Below are 22,799 nucleotides of genomic sequence, written 5' to 3' on the forward strand. Positions count from 1 at the left end.
ACTCACCTGAGCCACTTTGAGAGAGTGTTTTACCCGGAAAGGCAGTATAAAAATACTGAGTTAAATTAAATAAAAATCATTGTAAGCAACAAATTGCATATTCCTGACAGTGTTATTTTTACGACAAACAGGCTTGTAGAGAGATAAGCTCCCACAGCCATCTTAAGTGTTTATTTTTTTTATCATGTGTGTGAGAGAGATGGAGAAGAGAGGCAGTACACACAACATGGAAAAGCAAGCTCGTTCAGCCTGGACACCGAGGTCCAGCTCCGAGGGCCTTCCGGCCGTTCCCTACCTGCAAAAAGTGAGGTTACAGGGAACCAGGCAGAGGGCCTTCTCGATAGTGGTGCCTGCCCTGTGGAACATCCTTTCACCAGATGTCAAGGAAATAAACAACTATCTGACTTTTAGAAGACATCTGAAGACAGCACTGTTTAGGGAAGTTTTTAATGTTTGATCTTTTATCGCCTTATTATTATTACTGTATTAATATTAGTATTTTGTTGGGAGCCACCCAGAGTGGCTGGGGAAACCCAGCCAGATGGGCTGGGTATAAATAAATCATCATCATCATCATCATCATCAGCTGTGGCCTACTGGAATTGCATGAATGTGCTCCTTGCTGGTCTGTTTTTTAACTCCGGCACTGAGCTAAGCCAAGGCCTGCCCTAGTGTGTTGTTTGAACCCAGGGTTGTGGTTAAGCTGTCTCCTTAGAACCACAAGTTGCAGCCAAGGTTTGTTCTTGGGTAGTTTGTCTTACCATGGCATGTAGCAATGGCGGGAGAGAGGGAGAGAGAAATATGGTTGTAATTTGCTGTAGCCTACTCAACAAAGAACTAAGGACCTGTCTGCGGAACACACAAGCCAGTGACCATACTGAATATTTATGGGCAATAGTAGAGTTGGCATGCATTAAGTCAGAGAACAGGACCACAAGGATAGCTCATTCAACATGCAGAATTAAAACAAAGTGATAAAATCCTGGACACACTGAAGTCTGTGCTACCAGCTTCAGGTGACGATGTGATAACTGAAATTAATTCCAGTGACAATGGCAGGATTTCACGCATCACATCTTCCCATTGACATCCTCACTAGATCAGATAACTTACTGGAAAATATCAGATGCCAACCTAAATTAGCAAGTTTAATGTTAGCGTTAAAACAGATTGGCTCGGTGTCAAGCAATGAATAAAAGATACTCACCATCACGGCAGGGTTTTTCACAGTGATACATGGAGTTGTTGCTCGCAGGGCTCCGCTTATACCATGGTAGTATTTAAAGCAGATCTTTATTTCAGCTGGGGGGGGAAATAATGGAAGGGTGGGGTAAGAGTATGCAGAACTCATGAAAGATTCACATTACTGAATGGAAGCAGTCAGTCAATGGAACAGCTGCTTGGGAACACAGTGCTTGCAATGCAACAACTTGCAACCATTTGAGAAAGGTAATACCTGTTACTCTGTTAAAAGATCCTATTAAAGTCTTAAGGGGACGTGGGTGGCGCTGTGGGTAAAACCTCAGTGCCTAGGGCTTGCCGATCGCATGGTCAGCGGTTCGAATCCCCGCAGCGGGGTGAGCTCCCGTCTTTCGGTCCCAGCTCCTGACCACCTAGCAGTTCGAAAGCACCCTTAAGTGCAAGTAGATAAATAGGTACCGCTTTATAGCCGGAAGGTAAACGGCGTTTCCGTGTGCTGCGCTGGTGCCGGCTCGCCAGAGCAGCTTCGTCACGCTGGCTACGTGACCGGGAAGTGTCTCCGGACAGCGCTGGCCCCCGGCCTCTTAAGTGAGATGGGCGCACAACCCTAGAGTCGGACACAACTGGCCCATACGGGCAGGGGTACCTTTATTAAAGACTTGTGACAATTAGCATACTGTTAGGGAGACCCCTGGTATATTCCTTATTTTTTTCTTTCTTTCTTGTAGGTGGTTGCAAGCACCCTTACCTGTAACCCTACTATTCACAGGAGCCAACTCCTATTTGAGGGGGCAGCCCCCACAAGTTGATGGGTATTGCCCTTGAAATGGTGTGCATGCACGCACTGTGTCATGTGATCAATTATGTGGGGCGGGGCTTAACTGCCCTCCCCCCAATATTTTATTCAAGTTGGCACCCCTCCTACTATTATACATCCCAACCCCAGTATCCTCAACTGCATCAGCTTTAATATATTACCCCTGTACTGATCAGGAAACAATATGTCGTGATTTCAAAGTCCAGCAGGAGCCCAGGGATGAAGGGGAAAGAGATTGAGAAAGCACTGGGCCCAAGCCAAACTATCAGGAACCTTCCAAGGCTGAGACTTTCAACCCTGCAGAGCCTGTGTCTCTCAGGCCCAGTTTCATTGAGGCGTCAGCCTCTTCCCTGAGCCACCTCACCAAGATAGGCACTATGCCTGATGTAAGACAGGTAGTGGAATGTTCTGGGTCAGAGAGATGCCCTTTAAGACTTTGAGCTCCTCAGCAAGGGAGCATAGCCTCACGAGGGTGGTTAATGCCCATGGGGCACAAAACTGAGATGGGCTCATGTTAGAACAAGTTGTCTGCCCCACTGGGCTCTGTCTGGGGTCCTGAATGACTTATCCACAGCTGTCTTCATTTGCAGGGCTCTTGATAGTCCAGACTGAATCCTGCCTGTACAATAAAAAATTCAGACTGGAGTTCTTCCTAGGCCAAAAGATACTTTCCCCGTTTAAATTTCTATGGATCTAGTGTTCAGAAGTGGAATTCTAGAATCTAGAGCAGGCTTCCTCACACTCGGCCCTCCAGATGTTTTTGAGACTACAATTCCCATCATCCCTGACCACTGGTCCTGCTAGCTAAGCATCATGGGAGCTGTAGGCCAAAAACATCTGGAGGGCCGAGTTTGAGGAAGCCTGGTCTAGAGCATGGTTTTTTTAAAAAAACAACAACAACCAAACCATATTTGGCAGATTGGGCTACTTTGTCCTGATTTCCACAACTGCTGCATGAAACACAAGGCCCATTGCAGTTTCTGCAAGGATGCTATCAGCTCCAGTTCCAAGCTGCATTTGAGTTGAGTGGAACAGAGCTATTATTGAAAGGGGGGAGCAGAGATGTGCTGAGCAAGCAAGGGGAGCAACATGGCTCACTGAAATGTACTCAGGCTACAAACAATCAACCTCCCACTCCAGAAATATAAAAACACACACAAAAGCAGCAGAGTACCCGAAAGGCTCAGAGCCAAGATAAGATGGCAATAAACAATACTGAGCTGCGCCCTAGAAAAATAACGAAAGCACATTCCTGCAAGACTAAACTTTCACTATCTATTTAGTTAGGTCTTACAATAAATTTTTATCAGATAGAAGCCAGAGCCTTTGCAGTTTTTATTGACTCACAACTTTTAATCAAAACACAGGGACATAGAAACGATGAAGTATGTACTCTGGATTTATAGGTCTGATAAAGTCGGAGCCAGAACATTAATTCAAGATCCCAGCCCCAAACAAAACATGGTGTGTGTTTTTTCCATTTTCAAAAGATAGAAGATGTTGTTTGTATATTTACTACGACTGTCTCTCAAGAATTAACTAAGAGGAATATAAAAAAACCATAAACGACAGAGCTGCCATTGCGTTTCAACATCTGCTTAGCTGAAATGGCTGAAGCTTTAAATCTGACAACTTTAGGCTACAGCAGCAATGAATCATTTGGCTTCTAAAGTTAAAAAAAAAAGTGAACCAAATGTACTCATATGTTTTATATGAGTACATTAAACAATGCGGGAAGTTTTAGGTCACTGTAAATCATGGCCAGTAGCTGTAAAACAAAGATGTAGCATGGCAGAACAGGTGAAAAACCATTAGAACTACCATAAACTACAGAGTTAATGTGGAAAACCTTCTAAAACAAACGATCACAAGACACTGGGTTGTATTCAGTGCTGTAGAAGCAGAAAATCAGAAGGAAAGGTCAAGTATGTGGCACAGGGGAACTCACGCAAGTTGCCCCAGCCCAATTTTTGGTGATTCTCCCAGCCTTTTTCAAAGGATCCCCTAATACTCAAGAGAGATTTTCTGTGAAGTCAGAGTAGCATCACTCCAGTGTCATCCAACCACGGCAATTCTATGTACGGGCTCTGCTAGCTCCTCTGCTCAGTATACTTGCCCCAGCATGCAGCAAACGTGGGCAAATGATGGTGCTCTGGAAAAAGTTCGTCACCACTGCCCTCGCTACTACAGCTGATGCGGTAGAGGAAGAAATGTCTGGGCCACACAGCATGGTCCCAATGTCTGGTGCAGGTACATCAGGTGCATGGCTGGCATACTTCAGATGATGGTGCCATCACATAGGAGCATAGGGGCGGGAAGCTATGCTCACCGTTCCACGCATGCTGCCGCCACCATGAGCATCCTGCCGCCACCATGAGCATCCTGCCTGCAGTAGCGTGGCAGGGGGGAAGGAGAACCAACTGAGGGAAGCTTGCCTGGGGCCTCCACAAAACCTGGAAATGGCCCTGTGTGCAGCTCCATGAATACACAATGGATAATAAACCCAGGCAACTTCACCATACTCTTAAGAGTCAGTGGGACACATTAAAAAGCCCAGGCCACCAGTTTTAACTGAGAATTTTTGTTAATCGCTTTGATGTATTCCATTGCAGTTTATAACTGCTTTGACAGTAGGTTAGGATGTTTGCATTTATTTAAGGTTTCTTCACCTCTCCATGTGCAAGTCCATGCACAATATTTAATGTGACAATTTGCAGCCACCCCTCGCATTTCCTTTTAATGAGGATCAGAGGAAAATGTACTTAAAGCTTCTCTGCAAATGCTTCCATTTCCAGCAGCGCTTCAATGATTGAGCAAACCAACTGGGGAAAGTAATCACGTAAATGGTCTCTGCATGAAACAATTAATGAGCATTGATCACATAAGGAGCAAAAAGAGCTCTGGAGACACCAAATATCTCCGTTAATTGTTTTTTAAAAAAATGATATTCCAGAAATCTTCCATTTATTTTTGATGTCTTCTATATTTTATGATGTGGGACGCGGGTGGCGCTGTGGGTAAAAGCCTCAGCACCTAGGGCTTGCCGATCGAAAGGTCGGCGGTTCGAATCCCCGCGGCGGGATGCGCTCCCGTTGTTCGGTCCCAGCGCCTGCCAACCTAGCAGTTCGAAAGCACATCAAAGTGCAAGTAGATAAATAGGGACCGCTTACTAGCGGGAAGGTAAACGGCGTTTCCGTGTGCGGCTCTGGCTCGCCAGAGCAGCGATGTCACGCTGGCCACGTGACCCGGAAGTGTCTCCGGACAGCACTGGCCCCCGGCCTCTTGAGTGAGATGGGCGCACAACCCTAGAGTCTGTCAAGACTGGCCCGTACGGGCAGGGGTACCTTTACCTTACCTTATATTTTATGATATATGTATAGCTAAAGCTATGGTTTTCCCAGTAGTGATGTATGGAAGTGAGAACTGGACCATAAAGAAGGCTGATCGCTGGAGAATTGATGCTTTTGAATTGTGGTGCTGGAGGAGACTCTTGAGAGTCCCATGGACTGCAAGAAGATCAAACCTCTCCATTCTGAAGGAAATCAGCCCTGAGTGCTCACTGGAAGGACAGATCCTGAAGCTGAGGCTCCAATACTTTGGCCACCTCATGAGAAGAGAAGACTCCATGGAAAAGACCCTGATGTTGGTAAAGATAGAGGGCACAAGGAGAAGGGGACGACAGAGGACGAGATGGTTGGACAGTGTTCTCAAAGCTACTAACAGGAGTTTTACTAAACAGGGGGAGGCAGTGGTAGACAGGAGTGCCTGGCGTGCTCTGGTCCATGGGGTCACGAAGAGTCGGACATGACTAAACGACTAAACAACAACAAAAATCTCTTTATTCTACCAGGAGATACTGGTTCATCCCTCTGTGGGGATTTTTGAGGAATCAGTATTAAGTAAGGCTGTTGTAAACACTGGGAATAAAAAAATATATATTATAAGATTCCCAGAAAGCCAGTCTATTTACTGAAAGTCCAGCTGCTTTAGCGCCATTTTTGTGTGTGTGCTTTCAAATAGGTCTTCTTCTTCCTTCACTCATTTGCCCCCCCCCCCATGTTGAAAAGGGGATGCTTTCTACAGATGGCTGAGCTTATTAAGCAACCCTTGTCCCACTTCCACCACCCTCTGTTATTCATTGCTTTATATATTTTAAAAAATGCCTCAAAATGGCTTAAAGGTAAAGGACCCCTGACAGTTAAGTCCAGTCGCGAACAACTCTGGGGTTGCGGCGCTCATCTCGCTTTACTGGCTTAGGGAGCCGGCATACAGCTTCCGGGTCAAGTGGCCAGCATGACTAAGCCACTTCTGGTAAACCAGAGCAGCACACGGAAACACCGTTTACCTTCCCACCGGAGTGGTACCTATTAATCTACTTGCTCTTTGACGTGCTTTCAAACTCCTAGGTTGGCAGCAGCAGGGACCGAGCAACGGGAGCTCACCCCATCGCGGGGATTCAAACCACCGACCTTCCGATCAGCAAGCCCTAAGCTCAGTGGTTTAGACCACAGCGCCACCCATAAATGACTTACAGCTCCGTAAAATTACACACAGGTAATAATCGGGTGACAACAAAGGGAACCAAAATGCAATAAACAAACAAAATTCTATTTATCAAGACAGTGCAGACTTAAGAGCACAGAACTTGAACCAAGACCCTCTGCTTGAATACAGAAGCGCTTGGGAAGGGCTGAGCCAGCAACCCACTACCCTCTTCAGTTTGATTCACTTACTGCAAACAGAAGCTAGGAAGCAAAAAGACTCTGCAGATTGAAAGTGTGACAGAAAAAAAGCAGCAATAATCTGAAAGAGGTTTTCCCAGTAGTGATGTATGGAAGTGAGAGCTGGATCATCAAGAAAGCTGATCGCCGAAGAATTGATGCTTTTGAATTATGGTGCTGGAGGAGACTCTTGGGAGTCCCATGGGCTGCAAGAAGATCAAACCTCTCCATTCTGAAGGAAATCAGCCCTGAGTGCTCACTGGAAGGACAGATCCTGAAGCTGAGGCTCCAATACTTTGGCCACCTCATGAGAAGAGAAGACTCCCTGGAAAAGACCCTGATGTTGGGAAAGATTGAGGGCACAAGGAGAAGGGGATGACAGAGGACGAGATGGTTGGACAGTGTTCTCAAATCTACCAGCATTTGTTTGACCAAACTGTGGGAGGCAGTGGAAGACAGGAGGGCCTGGCGTGCTCTGGTCCATGGGGTCACGAAGAGTCGGACACGGCTAAACAACTAAACAACAACAATCTGAAAGAGCAATTTGCCATCGCTTGTGTATGATGGGATGTGGCAGTCTCCCCAGTCCTTTCCTTCCCCGTCCTCTCCCCACCCCACCCCGCTCTCCTCTGCTAAATTACCATAGCTAAAAAGAATGTGACATTTGATGCACCTTTTGACTCTCTGCTCAAACGGCAAGAGTGACACTTCCCAGCACTTCTTATGGCATTAGTGTTGGAAGTACAAAGTCGGTCGCCTTTTCAGCAGGTGACAGCCTGAGGGCGCCAGCTCATCACAACATTGATCAGAACATCTTATTTGGCAGCTGCATCATTCTTTATTCCTTTAACCTCCCCTTCATGTCCTCTCCTGAGTAACTGCCTCTGTATGCGCAGCAGATTCACATGTTTGTATTCTGCCTGCCTTTGGATTCTAGGTTGTAGAGAACCCCTCCCTTCCCAAACACACTTAAATATTTTCAGGATTACGATAATGGCAATAATATTCTTATTATTAATTTTCAAGAAGCTAGGAGGGAATTTTGATGGGGCGGTATCTTGTGACGCTTCTTCTTGCATGCCCTGGCAGGGGAAAAATACCAAACTGTTTCCTTCCTAAGCTTGCATCAATTTTCTGTAATTTAGGGCAGACTATAGCTGAGCGGTGAGGGACGCGGGTGGCACTGTGGGTTAAACCACAGAGCCTAGGACTTGCTGATCAGAAGGTCGGTGGTTCGAATCCCCGTGACGGGGTGAGCTCCCGTTGCTCGGTCCCCGCTCCTGCCAACCTAGCAGTTCGAAAGCACATCAAAGTGCAAGTAGATAAATAGGTACCGCTCCAGCGGGAAGGTAAACAGCGTTTCCATGCGCTGCTCTGGTTTTCCAGAAGTGGCTTAGTCATGCTGGCCACATGACCCGGAAGCTGTACGCCGGCTCCGTTGGCCAATAAAGCGAGATGAGCGCCACAACCCCAGAGTCGGTTACGAGTGGACCTAATGGTCAGGGGTCCCTTTACCTTTTATAGCTGAGCGGCAGAGTTTTCAGCTTCACAAACAATCGCAAAGCATCTCCAGGTATGGCTGGGAAGGAATCCTGCCTAAAATCCTGATGAGCAGCTGCCAGAGAATGTGAACAAATACTGAACTACATGGACCTCAGTATAAGGCAGCATCCCATGTTCCCGTGAGTGGTGCATTGGATGTAAGTTATTTGTGACAGGATAAGGATGAAAAGAGTAGGCAGAGGAACTGAATTTTGCAGAGATGCCAACAAGGGTGCTCTTGTGGGGCAAGACCTTAAATACACTATTTTGCTTTTAGTAAACAGGCTGTGAATTAAGCCTAGGGACTTCTCTGCAGTGACTCCTTCTCTGTGGAATGCTCTCCCCAGGGAAGTTCGCCTGCCGCCTTCATTATACACCTTCAGGACGCGGGTGGCACTGTGGTCTAAACCACTGAGCCTCTTGGGCTTGCAAACAGAACTTCGGCAGTTCGAATCCCTGCGACAGGGTGAGGTCCTGTTGCTCTGTCCCAGCTCCTTCCAAGCTAGCAGTTTGAAAGCACCCCAGTGAAAGTAAATAGGTTTTGCTGCGGCAGGAAGGTAAATGGTGTTTCCGTGCACTCTGGTTTCCGTCAGGGTTCTTTCGGTCTGAAAAGTGAGATGAGTGCCACAACCCCATAGTTGCCTTTGACTGGACTTAACCATCCAGGTGTCCTTTACCACCACCACCTCCACCTCCTCCTCCTCCTCTTCCTCCCCCCAGGAAGAAACATTCCTTTTTAAGCAGGCCTTTGGTTGATATGATTAACATCCTATGCCCTTTTAAAATGTGGGGGGGTTGCGGGGGGTGTTATTGGGTTGTTGCTTTTATTTTGATTATATATTTTATATTTTGATTTTGTTCTGTGAACTACCCCGAGACTTCTAGGTATAGGGCGGTATATAAATTCAATAAATTCAATTAAGAAGAAGAAGAAGAAGAAGAAGAAGAAGAAGAAGAAGAAGAAGAAGAAGAAGAAGACAAGAGTTAGTATCACTCTAGCAGCCAGACAGGTGGGAGCTCTCGCTCTGGCCCAGGTGAGCTGCTATCTCTTGAAGTTTTTGCCACTCTTAGTACCAGCTCAGGTTTGCCACCTATGCCTTAAAGGCTACAGTAAGTAGCTACTATTCACATTCCTAACAAGTGCATGTAAAAACATATTTGGGAGAGCAGAGCCTGTGAAAACTCCACTTTAAGTCAACCTCATCTTCATTGTTCATCCTCAACCTTTCCCTTCAGTATTCTGAATGAAAGGAGGAAGAAACAATCAGAATATAATTTTGCCTTATCTGATAAGGGTGCAGATCCTTGTTTTTAAGTCTGGACCAGATTGCCTTTTTTTGTTCCCTTCCTGCCAGAGAAATCCATGATTCTACCATCATGAGGGAATTTTGAGTGATGGATACTTTTAAATCAGCTAACATTCATTACTTGAAAACAAGTTAGTTTCTGAAGTTTCTGAAATCTTTGGTGTGATACAAAATTTGGTTTTGCTATATTGCTGCCTGTCTCAGAGCTTGTCTCTGCCATCATCTACAGACTCTCAGGTAAATTGTTTTATTTGTGCCCCAAATGATCAAATACTGAACTGAAGAACACATTTTTCCATGTGGGAGAAAAAATTAATTACAACAGTCAGCTGCTTTGTATAAACTGTGTGAATGACTGAGTTTGATTTAGCCATTTGCATTTCAACTTTGGCTTTCATCTCTCTAGCTTTTCAAGTCCAAGATATATATCTTCTGCTAACACCCCTTATGAGGTTCAGAGGTGCCTAAGCTCATCTAACACTTTTATGTTTCTTCCCAAATTGCAGACATTTCAACTTGATGATCATGTGAGATTTGAGCTGATGGTCGTATGAAAAAGAGGACAGACCAAAATGCGTCACTGAATCACAATTGTGCAGCTCCATTTCCTGTACTATTTTAGAAAAACTAGCACTTAATCCTGGGCCGCACTGAGCCAGAGGACTGCACTACTTTACTTCTAAAATTTAGCTTTTTTATATAAAAAAGTTATTTGCTCTGGTTATTCCCTTTATTCACTTGCTCAGTTTTAACATGTGCCGTGACACAACTTACATAAAAAGATGAGCAACAGAAGAAATTATCAACACATTTTCCTAACAGCTGAAATTGCTCATTTAATTTATGTTTCAATTTCAGCCCTTCTCTTTACAAACCAGTATATATTCCTGACACACTGTTTATTCTCAGCTTATGTTGCACAATCCACCTAACATGTTACACTGGCTGCAGAATGAGTACATTTTATTCTGCCAACAGGGAACTAGTAACTCATTTATTGCTGATTTTGAACAAGTTCTTGCTATGGCTGCCATCTCCCTCCCAATAGGATTCCAAGAGAGTCTTCCCACCCCTCCTTTTCTATAACAAAACACTACATGGCATACCAAAGCTGGCAAAGCATTTCTGAAAAAGTCGCCTCAAGAAGGCAAGTTATTCATATGCATGTTCTCTATCACCCGTGTAACTTACGTTCCATGAAATAGGGGCCAGGTTCAATTCGCCATACAATTTGTCCTTTCTGCGTTCCGGTCACACCACGATTCTTGGAGTCCCAGAAGTTTGCTGGTGAATTCTCATCTGGAAGATGAAAGAAAAAAGGATGTCATAACCCAACCAGCTATCAGGGAAGGCTAGCAAGCAGTTTATTTTTAAGAGCGAACCTTTGTACAAGGATGCTTGTCTAATGAAAATTCCCCAAAAAGATTTTTTTAAAAAATTATTTCTGTGCCTGTGTTTTTTTACACATGTATTCTGCATGCATTATGCAGAAAATCGTAAGATAAAAGATTGATCACAGAAATGATGTTTCTTCCTTATAAAACAAAATAAGAAAAGCTGACAACTAATACGTGGCAACTGAACTAAGGTTACCAAACATCCCAATTTCCCGGATTTACAAATCAGTCCCCATACAAAATCAATTGAAGTTGAAAAGTGTCCCCAGATTCATTGAAAAAAATCTGGTAACAACGGCAGCAAGAATATTATTGGCACAAAAATGGAAACAAGAAGAATTACCGACAAAAGAAGAGTGGCAAATGAAATTAATGGACTATGCAGAATTAGATAAGATGACAGGAAGGATTCAAATCCTGCGGGACCAGAGAGGACTGGGATTCTTGGAGGACTGGAGTAAATATTTGCATTATTTGAAAAGCAATTGTAATAAACAGATTGCTAAAAGTTTTGTAAGGAGGACTATGCGAAATATTGCAGAGAAGACTATGAAGAGTTATTAGTTAAGGACAATTAAAAGTAATAGAGAAATTAAGAAATGTAGACTAAGTGATAAAGACTGAAAAATCTTCAGATGCGGTTGATGGAAGTCTAAAACATTGTATAAGATAAGAAAATATGTTAAAGGATTGTTGGAAATGAGATGTTAAAAATTAATGTATATGAAATGTTATATATGATATGTTAAATATATATATATATATATATATATATATATATATATGCTTTCGTAGATTTTCACGGGTACAGGAATGCAGGTTTTGGTGTCCTCGGGTGTCTTCCCGTGTAAAAGTTGGGGTGTCTAGGCGACGTTTCGACGAGGTCTCACTCGTCATCTTCAGGCTGGTGCTTTCGGCTTCTTGTTACTGGAACAGAAATGTTCCAAAATGCTCTGTTCCAGTAACAAGAAGCCGAAAGCACCAGCCTGAAGATGACGAGTGAGACCTCGTCGAAACGTCGCCTAGACACCCCAACTTTTACACGGGAAGACACCCGAGGACACCAAAACCTGCATATATATATATATATATATATATATGAAAGAAAAAATCTGGCAACCTTAAACTGAACCATTCTTTCACATTCAATCATATTAAGTCTTTGTGCAGATACTAAGTTGTCCAGACAAATGATCTTTTCTACAGGTTTCCCCTCAGGAGGCCAAAAACTGAGAGGTGGGAAGAGAAGGGCAAGCAAGTAAATGAGCAGGAAGTCAAAATACCTCCCCACATGGCTAAGGGGGTAATGTGATTCCCCCTCCACAGGAAGTCCACATCTTGCTGGGATTCCTCTGTGAATTCTTATGAAGTTTGAGTCAAGAAAGCTTCAATTCAGAAAAGGCTCCTCCAATCAGTGGAGTTGCATCCTTCGTGGGCGACCGGGGTGTGTACATGTGCCCCCGGCAGGACCAGGGGCTGGGCACGGAAGGTAAATAAAGCCCACAGCACCAGCCAAACTTTACCACTGCATCCCCCCAATGCTGCCATTTAGCAAGGGGGCTAGAGGCACAATGGCAAGACCCCTGGTGGCAAGCAAGGTGGGGGTTACTGAGAGGGGATGCCTGGCTCGCGCCCCCTCAAAATCATGCTCCTGGGGCTACACACACACACACCTGGCTCTCCCCACACTACACTCCTGCCTCCAATACTCAGAAATCAGCAGCATAAGCAGTGCACGGGGAAGGTACACACACGTTTTTAAGGAGATGTAAAATTAGGAGAAACCTGTAAGCAAAATGCAGAGGTGAAAACATCAGGCCAGAGAGGCATGAACTCAGTCCGCCAGGTAAAACCATCCAACAGAAGAAACTGTTATAAGAGTTCCAAGGCGTCATAAATAAAATGTACATACACAAGTGAATAAATAAAACCTCTTCCAGTAGACTGGCTGAGTTCTTATCACTTGTTAAATTCTGTAAATAAATCAACTTCTCGCCAACCCCTTACAAAATAAAAACAGGTCTGGCTAAAGGTAGAGCAGACCTGTCAAAAGAGCATCTTCTGTGTATGAATAGGGATAGGTCTGACAATGGATTCAAGACCCAAGGTATATAACATTCCTAAAGAATGGCCCAGACTAACCAGGAAAAGGCAAGCGAGCAAGCATTACCAGGTATCTTGACGGACAGGGGACAAGTCATACTCTCGAATTTCTATTGTAGACCACCTCTTTTCTGTTACATTTGATTTAGGGTGGTCTCTGGCTAAGGGGCGGGAAAATTTGTAATGCCAAACTTAAATTTAGGCTGTGTGCTATGAAGACCCCTAACCGGACCAATTTGCTTCATCTACGCAAATCACTGGATGTGGCTGCAAAGCTGGTGTGTGCAGGAATTCTGCACACAGATGCATCTCCCCCTGACACCTGCGATATCACCTTTCCGTGAAGCGGGAAGAAGCCCTTCTTCGAGTACAAACAGAATTCTGCCGCCTCGTGTCATCAGAGGCTGCAAACTTCAGCTGAGACCGTTCTCTCCATTTTCTTCTGAGCAGCTGAAATTGTAAACTGGGATCTGAACTTGAAGCTTGCGTCAGCTATATATACACTAAAACACTTAAAGGGTCAAACACTGCCAAAGGTTAGTAGTTTAGCAAGCAGTGTTCTTGCCTTACAGTCACAAAACCAAACGTTCTGGCAGGAACCTTCAGATGCATTCCATTTATTAGCAAATAGCTCATGATGGGAACAGCCACAAAGGCCAGAGAAGGGCAAGTTACCAGCATGACGTGTCCTGCTGCACCCAAGGAGGAAGCGATATTCATGAGTTCTTCACATCATTTTGCTACTGCCATCTGGGAAAGGTTTCCTAAAAGCAATTCCCATTTCAAGAGTCATTTAGAGGTAAGGATAAAGCAGCAACAAATCCATAATACAGTGGTGCCCCACAAGACAAATGCCTCGCAAGACGGAAAACCCGCAAGATGAAAGGGTTTTCCGTTATCAGAGGCGCTTCGCAAGACAAATTTCCCTATGGGCTTGCTTCGCAAGACGAAAATGACGAAAATTTTTGAGGTTTTTTTTTTGCTCCCCAACCCCTTTTTCTAAAGCGCTAAGCTGCTAATAGCCTTTTAGCAGCTAAACCGCTAATCCCTTAAGCCTTAAAAAGCCGTTAATAGCCCTTAAACTGCCAATAGTGCTAATAGCGCTAATCCGCTAATGGGCTTGCTTCGCAAGACGAAAAAACCGCAAAATGAAAAGACTCGCGGAACGGATTCTTTTCATCTTGCAAGGCACCACTGTATTCTAATTATAATGATCAGGGAGGGCAAGAGAATACGCAAACCTGCTACCTGAAACTCAACCAAATAATCTAATCTGGAAAGCCTGCTTATTTTAAGTGTTGATATTTGGCTCACCATATGAACACTGTGATCAAGGCAATTTTGTACCATTCAGTTAGTGCACAGGGCAGATCAAACCATTCCTTCTTTGCTAGGTGGCCTGTGGCCTGTCACTTAACCATTCCTGTGATGAAACAGAGCTGTTAATGCATGAAGGCAAATGTCATATCACGGAAGTCCAATGCCACTGTCTTCCGCGCCAGGCATTTCAACCCAGGACGCTAAAAAAACCTGCTTTGAGCTTTTCTCAGCTGTTTGCACAGATGGAGAATGATATTAATGTGGGCCAGAAAGCAGATTTTCATTCCCTAGTAAGCCATTTTAATTGTAAATGTACAATTCTAGCCAGAGTTAAGTTTTGCACTTAAACCACTGTTTTTGCGGCAAGGGCAAAGAACACTTATATGCTGGACACAGCGAATTTGGAAAAAGAAAATAAATGTACAACTGCTGATGCCAAAACAGCTTGCTGCCTGAGGCAAAGATCAGAATGGGACCCACACACCACACTATGTGTGCAGAGGCTTACCAATCTTAGTTCAACACTAGTGATGGGAGAGCACATGGGAGCATCAGGCTAACTTGCAGAGCACAGGACTGACACAGCCTCGCCCTCCCAACATCTCACTGCTATTGGTCATCCTTCAGCACTCTCTTGCCGCACTCTGCCTAATGATAGGACCAGTTTTGGGTTGGGTACATGCAGATTGTTTTTGTGAGGGTGCTTCCAGACAGTCAGTGTACTGCGGGAGGGATTCAACCACATACTAGAACTTTTGGACTGCACATTTAAAGCTCTCTGTCATCCTAGCACATGGGTAGGCAAACTAAGGCCCAGTGCCCAGGTCTGGCCCAATCGCCTTCTAAATCTGGCCCATGGATGGTCCAGGAATCAGCGTGTTTATACATGAGTAGAATGTGTCCTTTTATTTAAAATGCATCACTGGGTTATTTGTGGCGCCTGCCTGGTGTTTTTTTACATGAGTAGAATGTGTCCTTGTATTAAGGTAAAGGTGACCATTAGGTCCAGTCGTGGCCGACTCTGGGGTTGCGGCGCTCATCTCATTTTATTGGCCGAGGGAGCCGGCGTAGCTTCCAGGTCATGTGTCCAGAATGACTAAGCCGCTTCTGGTGAACCAGAGCAGTGCACGGAAACGCCATTTACCTTCCCGCCGGAGCGGTACCTATTTATCTACTTGCACTTTGACGTGCTTTCAAACTGCTAGGTTGGCAGGAGCAGGGACCGAGCAATGGGAGCTCACCCCATCGCAGGGATTTGAACCGCGACCTTCTGACTGGCAAGTCCTAGGCTCTGTGGTTTAACCCACAGCGCCACCTGCGTCCCTGTCCTTGTATTATCTCTGGGTAATTTGTGGGCCATAGGAATTCATTTTTCCCAAAAAATATAGTCCAGCCCCCGACAAGGTCTGAGGGACAGTGGACCGGCCCCCTGCTGAAAAAGTTTGCTGACCCCTGTCCTAACACAACAAGTCCATGGAAGCGGGGGGGGGGGGGGACACGGGGTTATAGCAGTTTGGAAAGCGTAAGGGCTAACAACAAGATGTACAATCACCATCAAGCAAACCAGGATGACTACCAGATGAATAACCACCCCATAAACAAACCTGATTGAATGCTCAATGAAGAATGGACACCCCATAAGCTTTGTGCAAGCAAATCAGGATGAATGCTGAATTAAAAAGGTCTGGATGAGTAGAGTTCCCTTGCAACCCTTTGGCTTTAGTAAAAGAGGCTTTTCAAGTGAAATCTGTTTTCTAGCCTCAGACCAGGCTTGCTGTATCAGTAGCTAAATCTGATTTCCCTGCACAGTCAACACCTCCATTGCTAATAGGATTGGTGATATGTGAATGTTTTTTGACTGCTGGAAAGGCATATATTGGACAGCACACTGACAAAGAACAATTTCCTTCCAATAATACACTTTCCATTTGCGATAAGCTGAATTCTTTCTTTCCCCCTTTTCAAGTTTTACAACTTCTTTGCAGAACGAATGGCTTTCCGCAGGACAACAGAACCACTCCAACCACCCTTTAAATGGTTGCAGAAACAATGCCATCTCCTTTCCTGGCAGCAGTAGCCAATCACACAAACAGATATTAATTTAATGTAACACCTAAGAGAAAACCAATGAGCAACCACCTTTAAAACAATAAATAAGGGGAGATCATAGAATCATAGAATCATAGAATCATAGAGTTGGAAGAGACCACAAGGGTCATCGAGTCCAACCCCCTGCCAAGCAGGAAACACCATCAGAGCACTCCTGACATATGGTTGTCAAGCCTCTGCTTAAAGACCTCCAAAGAAGGAGACTCCACCACACTCCTTGGCAGCAAATTCCACTGTCGAACAGCTCTTACTGTCAGGAAGTTCTTCCTAATGTTTAGGTGGAATCTTCTTTCTTGTAGTTTGTATCCATTGCTCCGTGTCCGCTTCTCTGGAGCAGCAGAAAACAACCTTTCTCCCTCCTCTATGTGACATCCTTTTATATATTTGAACATGGCTATCATATCACCCCTTAACCTCCTCTTCTCCAGGCTAAACATGCCCAGCTCCCTTAGCCGATCCTCATAAGGCATTGTTTCCAGGCCTTTGACCATTTTGGTTGCCCTCCTCTGTACACGTTCTAGTTTGTCAGTGTCCTTCTTGAACTGTGGTGCCCAGAACTGGACACAGTACTCCAGGTGAGGTCTGACCAGAGCAGAATACAGTGGCACTATAACTTCCCTTGATCTAGATGCTATACTCCTATTGATGCAGCCCAGAATTGCATTGGCTTTTTTAGCTGCCGTGTCACACTGTTGGCTCATGTTAAGTTTGTGGTCAACCAAGACTCCTAGATCTCCTAGATGCTCCATCCATTGCAACGTAATTCCCACTCTCCTCCTTTTCAGCTATTTTTCTTTGGCGATCACTTGTAGCTGAGTAAGATTGTTTTCCATAAACACGGTTTTAACAGTGAGTCCATAAGTGACTGGGGAGGCCAATTCTGGATCCACACGTCCTTCCACAGTGGGGACATTGGTTTCCAGGCGGGAGCTGATCACGGTGTGGATTTGCCAAGCGTGCCTTCCTCCTAGCACGTTTCTCCCTTGCATCCTGAGTTCGAGTGCCTTCAAAGCCCATGACACCTTTGGTAAAGGCTGTTCTCCAACTGGAGTGCTCACAGGCCAGTGTTTCCCAGTTGTTACTGTTAATACTACTTTTTTTTTAGATTTGCCTTGAGACAGTCTTTAAACCTCTTTTGCTGACCACCAGCATTACGCTTTCCATTTTTAAGTTTGGAATAGAGTACCGAGGTGACCCTTCCTGAATCCCAAAATGGTTTTTGGCCTTCTAGGGGGACAGTGGACATAATTGTCACCGCTTGACAGCTTCAAGAAAAATGCAGAGAGCAAAACCAACCCCTGTATATGGCGTTTATTGACCTGACTAAGGCTTTCAACACTGTAAATCGTAATGCCCTGTGGATTGTCCTTCTGAAAATTGGCTGGCCAGATGAATTTGCAAACATTTTCTGCTATAGAGACAACTGGCGTGCTAAATGCACAAGACCAATGAGTAAGAAGTCAAAGCGCTTTGGGAAAGAAGTGCTCCAATTCTCTGTACTATACACAGCACTGAAATCTTCCCTAAAGCAGAAATTATCACCATCCTGTCACAATCACCCAACCCGATAATACACGCACAAAATGAAACTAAACTATATCTTGTATTTTATATTTGCATTAATTCATATCACAGTGCTAAATTAACGTTAAAAGGGATTTCTAAAAAAAAATGTTATCACATTGCCATATACTGTGTTAAATCTGATTCATGGTTATTTTTCATATTTGGGCTGTGTGTGTGTGTGTGTTATTCATCTGGCTTGTCAGTGCTGTAAACCGTCATTGACGTTTCACAATTTAGGTAATCCATTTAGGTAATCAACCCCAAATCAGTTTAAATATGAGCTCCTGAAAGGAGTGTTAGTTTGGATCTGTACCCTCTGCTCCTATAAGTGATTTATGGGGAAGGAGGAGGGGGTAACGGAAACAAATAAGTAAGCTTTTGAATCAGTCACCCCAAAAAAACCCAATTGTTAGGTATGAATGAGTAATCAGGATAGAAACCCTGGGGTAATACCTGTGGGTTTTTTTCCTTGTAAATAAGCAAATAGACCAGGGGTCAGCAAGGTTTATCTTGCCTGGGCTGGATTGATCCCACAGATATCCCTCCGTGGGCTGGATCGTGAGCACCTGTTATTTTCAGCATCTGCACATGCGCAGACGCGATATCTGGCACCGCAGAAGCGAGTCCCTGCTCCGTGCTGGTTTAGTGCAGCGAGCAGGCAGGCGGCTCAGTTCAGGGGCAGCTCAGGGGCCAGTCAAACAACCTCCGCAGGCTGCTTCCGGCCCATTGGCATTGGCTGCTGACCCCTGAACTAGACCCTTTAATAATAACATCTGCTTAGTGGGGAAGATTTGGAGAGGGGTAATGGTAAATCTTGAGTCCAGGTGTGGTTCTTGTTTTGACAAATAAAGCATTCACATTTAAAATTCACAAAAATAAGTAGCTTTATCCTTGTTGTAAGTCAGTTTGAGATTCATTCTTTCTTCGGGGAGGAAGTGACTAAAACATTTAATAAAAGAAAAATAATAAACAATACTGCTTTAGTTTCAAATATAAAAACCCACTCCTTTAACGTCAAATATTGCCATTATTGTACTTCCCTTACCTTTTTTAGGCTACAGAAAGTAATGTAGAATAGATGGGGGGGGGGTTCCCCCAAAATGAACATTAAATTGAGCTGTTTACATACTCTAAATTTGCCTTTGGCAACAGCATTTTTCATTCTGGTTTTCTACACTTACCTGACCTATCCTGTAGCAGGAGAGACCTTCCATTCAATTTCGCATCCGTTTAATCATCTGGAGATGTTCTTAAAAACTGAAATTTCTTTTATAAGGCTTCTGTTATCCGTATGCCAATTCTTCTCTCCATTTTAAAAAAAGTGGCCTTCTTGGAAGAGGGAGCACTTGAATACTGTCTTGCACCATCGCTGACATCGTCACGAGCTCACTTGAGAAGCACCTCTGCATTTCCCATCTTCTGCTTTTTGTTTAGATTGGAGCGTTTTAAGAAAGCTCTCTCTTGGCGTTCTTAATGTGCTATTTCTTTTACTAGCTATTTCTATTTCTTTTACTAGCTAACCCACCCAGAGAGTTCACTGCTTATTGCGCTCTGAGCAGTTGCTCCCTCTGGGTTCAAACATCACAGAATTAGAACAGATGAAGTATTGTCCTTCAGATTAAGTTATTTGTAGCCACTCCCCTCTGAAGGGTACAGGATGCAAAGTCTTCATCCTCCCTTAGCTTCCTTCCTTTTATGTTTTCCATGGGAGAATTCTGAACAGTTGATCCCACTACTGTACAGTCATCCAGAGGGTGATAAACAGGGAAAATTCAAAACCCAGAAATGACAAGCGCATTAGTCACAGAAAACAAAACACAAGAACCAAAAGTCTCTCATATTTGTTGCATCTTTGCAATGACATCACTTAGGTACCGTAACAAAGCCCAACGTTCTTGTCTTTGTAGGCTGCAAAAGGTTCCCTAGAGTGCACTAACAAACACACAAGGTAATCGTTGTATATTTACTGCATTAGCTTGCATTGGCTTGGGGGCTCTACTTGCTTTCTCATTTGCAGAGAATTCTTGATGATATCAGATGACCTCATAAACGCCGCAACTAAATGAATAAGCAGCAGTAAAAAAAAATTACCAACTTTGGTTGGTAAGGCCCCTACAACTGCTCCAAGATAACTTGGCCACAGTTGCCCATGCATTTGGTAAGCTCATGATTTGATTACTGTAATTTGCTCCATGTGGGACTACCCTTGGGGTTGGTCAGGAGGCCATCGCCGGTGCAGAACGCAGTGGTGCATGCTCCGGTCATCTCCCGCTTGGACTACTGCAAAGCGCTCTATGTGGGGCGACCTTTGAAGGTGACCCGGAAACTACAACTAATCCAGAATGCAGCAGCTAGACTGGTGACTGGGAGTGGCCACCGAGACTATATAACACCGGTCCTGAAAGACCTACATTGGCTCCCAGTACGTTTCCGAGTACATTTCAAAGTGTTGGTGTTGACCTTTAAAGCCCTAAATGGCCACGAACCAGTATACCTGAAGGAGCGTCTCCACTGCCATCGTTCAGCCCGGACACTGAGGTCCTCCTCCAAGGGTCTTCTGCTGGTTCCCTCATTGCGAAAAGTGAGTGGCACCCGCCCTATGGAACGCCCTCCCATCAGATGTCAAGGAAATAAGCAACTACAGTGGTACCTCGGGTTACATACGCTTCAGGTTACAGACTCCGCTCACCCAGAAATAGTACCTTGGGTTAAGAACTTTGCTTCAGGATGAGAACAGAAATCATGCTCCAGCGGCGCGGCAGCAGCAGGAGGCCCCATTAGCTAAAGTGGTGCTTCAGGTTAAGTACAGTTTCAGGTTAAGAACGGACCTCTGGAACGAATTAAGTACTTAATCCGAGGTACCACTGTACCTGACTTTTAGAAGACATCTGAAAGCAGCCCTCTATCGGGAAGGTTTTGATGCCTGTTGTTTTATAGTGTTTTTAATATTTTGTTGGGAGATGCCCAGAGTGGCTGGGGAAACCCAGCCAGATGGGCGGGGTATAAATATCATCATCATTATTATTATTATTATTATTATTATTATTACTCTAGGCTGCTACTTGAGATACCACCTTATTCCTTATACACACAGACCACTGAGATCTGCAGAAGATCTGCCATACCCCCCCCCCCAATTCTCTAGGAGCAATCATAGAACATCTTGTCCTTTACAGCTGTTTCTTAGGTGAGTGCAGGATGGGCTGCCAGCATGTGCTCTCCAGCAACGCTTTTTTAAAGTTTAGAAATAAAGAGGAGGAAATAAAGGAATCTGCAGACAACCTCTCAACACAGTTTGGAAGGTGGTGGTGGTTTTCAGTCTGGCTCTGGTTTTAGGAGCTGGACTAAATGTGAATTGTTGGAAGTGTAGCAGTAATTTGTTGAGAATGCCCTGGAATTAAGGTATTATTGGGAGACATAAACAACTTCAAGATTTAACTAGATGTGCAATTCTACTGAATTGTGTTATTTGGCAAGTGTGTTGAAAAGCTCAAAGTACTTGTCAAATAACTAAATGTATTCATTTAAAAATATTTGTATATTGCTTTTCAACCACAGCCGCTACCAATGTAACATATTGCAAGCAAATAGGTGCATTTTCGTACCACTGGGTTGGAAAATCTTTGCTTAAAGGATACTTAAATTTATTTGCAACAGGATCTTTTTATTGTACTTACTATGTACATTTCCCCCCTTATGGCCACTCTCTGGTTTTAGGCACAAGTTCCCAAAAACCCATTATGGTATCTTTGAGAATGTGACACTTGTTTTTAAATGCATTTTAAAACACATAGTAAAATAAAAGGCAATAGACCATGGGTAGGCAAACTAAGGCCCGGATCTGGCCCAACTGCCTTCTAAATCCGGCCCATGAATCAGCGTGTTTTTTACATGAGTAGAATGTGTCCTTTTCTTTAAAATGCATCTCTGGATTATTTGTGGGGCATAGGAATTTGTTCATATTTTTTTCCCCTTCAAAATATAGTCTGGCCCCCCACAAGGTCTGAGGGACAGTGGACCAGCCCCCTGCTGAAAGAAGTTTGCAGACCCCTGCAATAGACTATTTCAGGAGTAGCACAAAGGTGTCAGGATATAATGCCAGATATAATGTACCCAGACCGCTCTATTATGTCTAGATCATTAAGGATGAAGGAGAGAATGCCCTTGGACTACAGGGGCACAGAGCTGTAAGTGTGGTGACAATTAAGGCTAAATACTACCAAGGGTGGGGCAGGAGAGGGATATAAAACAAAAGTGTCATTTTAGTTTCATTTTCACTTTAGTTGCTGCCATAAAGCACCTCTGCTTTTTGATGTGCTTTTGTGTGCGCTTGTGTATTTTGTAATCCAAGATCTCTAGACAGTAGAAGCGAAAATGCAAAAGCCTGCAAGGACTGCTTTTTAAGGACATTATTTGTTGTTGCTGTTTAGTCGTGTCCGACTCTTCGTGACCCCATGGACCATAGCACACCAGGCACTCCTGTCTTCCACTGCCTCCCGCAGCGTGGTCAAACTCATGTTGGTAGCTTTGAGAACACTGTCCAACCATCTCATCCTCTGTTGTCCCCTTCTCCTTGTGCCCTCCATCTTTCCCAACATCAGGGTCTTTTCCAGGGAGTCTTCTCTTCTCATGAGGTAGCCAAATACTGCAGCCTCAGCTTCACGATCTGTCCTTCCAGTGAGCACTCAGGGCTGATTTCCTTCAGAATGGATAGGTT

The 22,799-nt window shown here is 44.3% G+C and overlaps 1 protein-coding gene across 6 annotated transcripts in view; it reads right to left on the reverse strand.

The window, feature by feature from the left end:
- The window catches only part of HECW2 (HECT, C2 and WW domain containing E3 ubiquitin protein ligase 2), a 199,516-nt gene that overhangs the window by 89,748 nt on the left and 86,969 nt on the right, over window positions 1-22,799 (reverse strand). For 4 of the 6 annotated variants that reach the window (XM_083405479.1, XM_083405480.1, XM_083405483.1 and 1 more), the window contains exons 3-4: window positions 10,779-10,886; window positions 1,208-1,302 (exon numbers count right to left, since the gene is read on the reverse strand). In XM_083405479.1, coding sequence (XP_083261605.1) covers window positions 1,208-1,302; window positions 10,779-10,886 — 203 coding nt within the window. Of the gene's footprint in view, window positions 1-1,207; window positions 1,303-10,778; window positions 10,887-13,762; window positions 13,852-19,263; window positions 19,674-22,799 lie in introns of those variants that run through there. The other 2 variants (XM_083405482.1, XM_083405481.1) reach the window with 2 other exon arrangements.

Source organism: Podarcis tiliguerta (assembly GCF_965153285.1).
Source record: "Podarcis tiliguerta genome assembly, chromosome: 1".
NCBI classification, from domain to species: domain Eukaryota; kingdom Metazoa; phylum Chordata; class Lepidosauria; order Squamata; family Lacertidae; genus Podarcis; species Podarcis tiliguerta.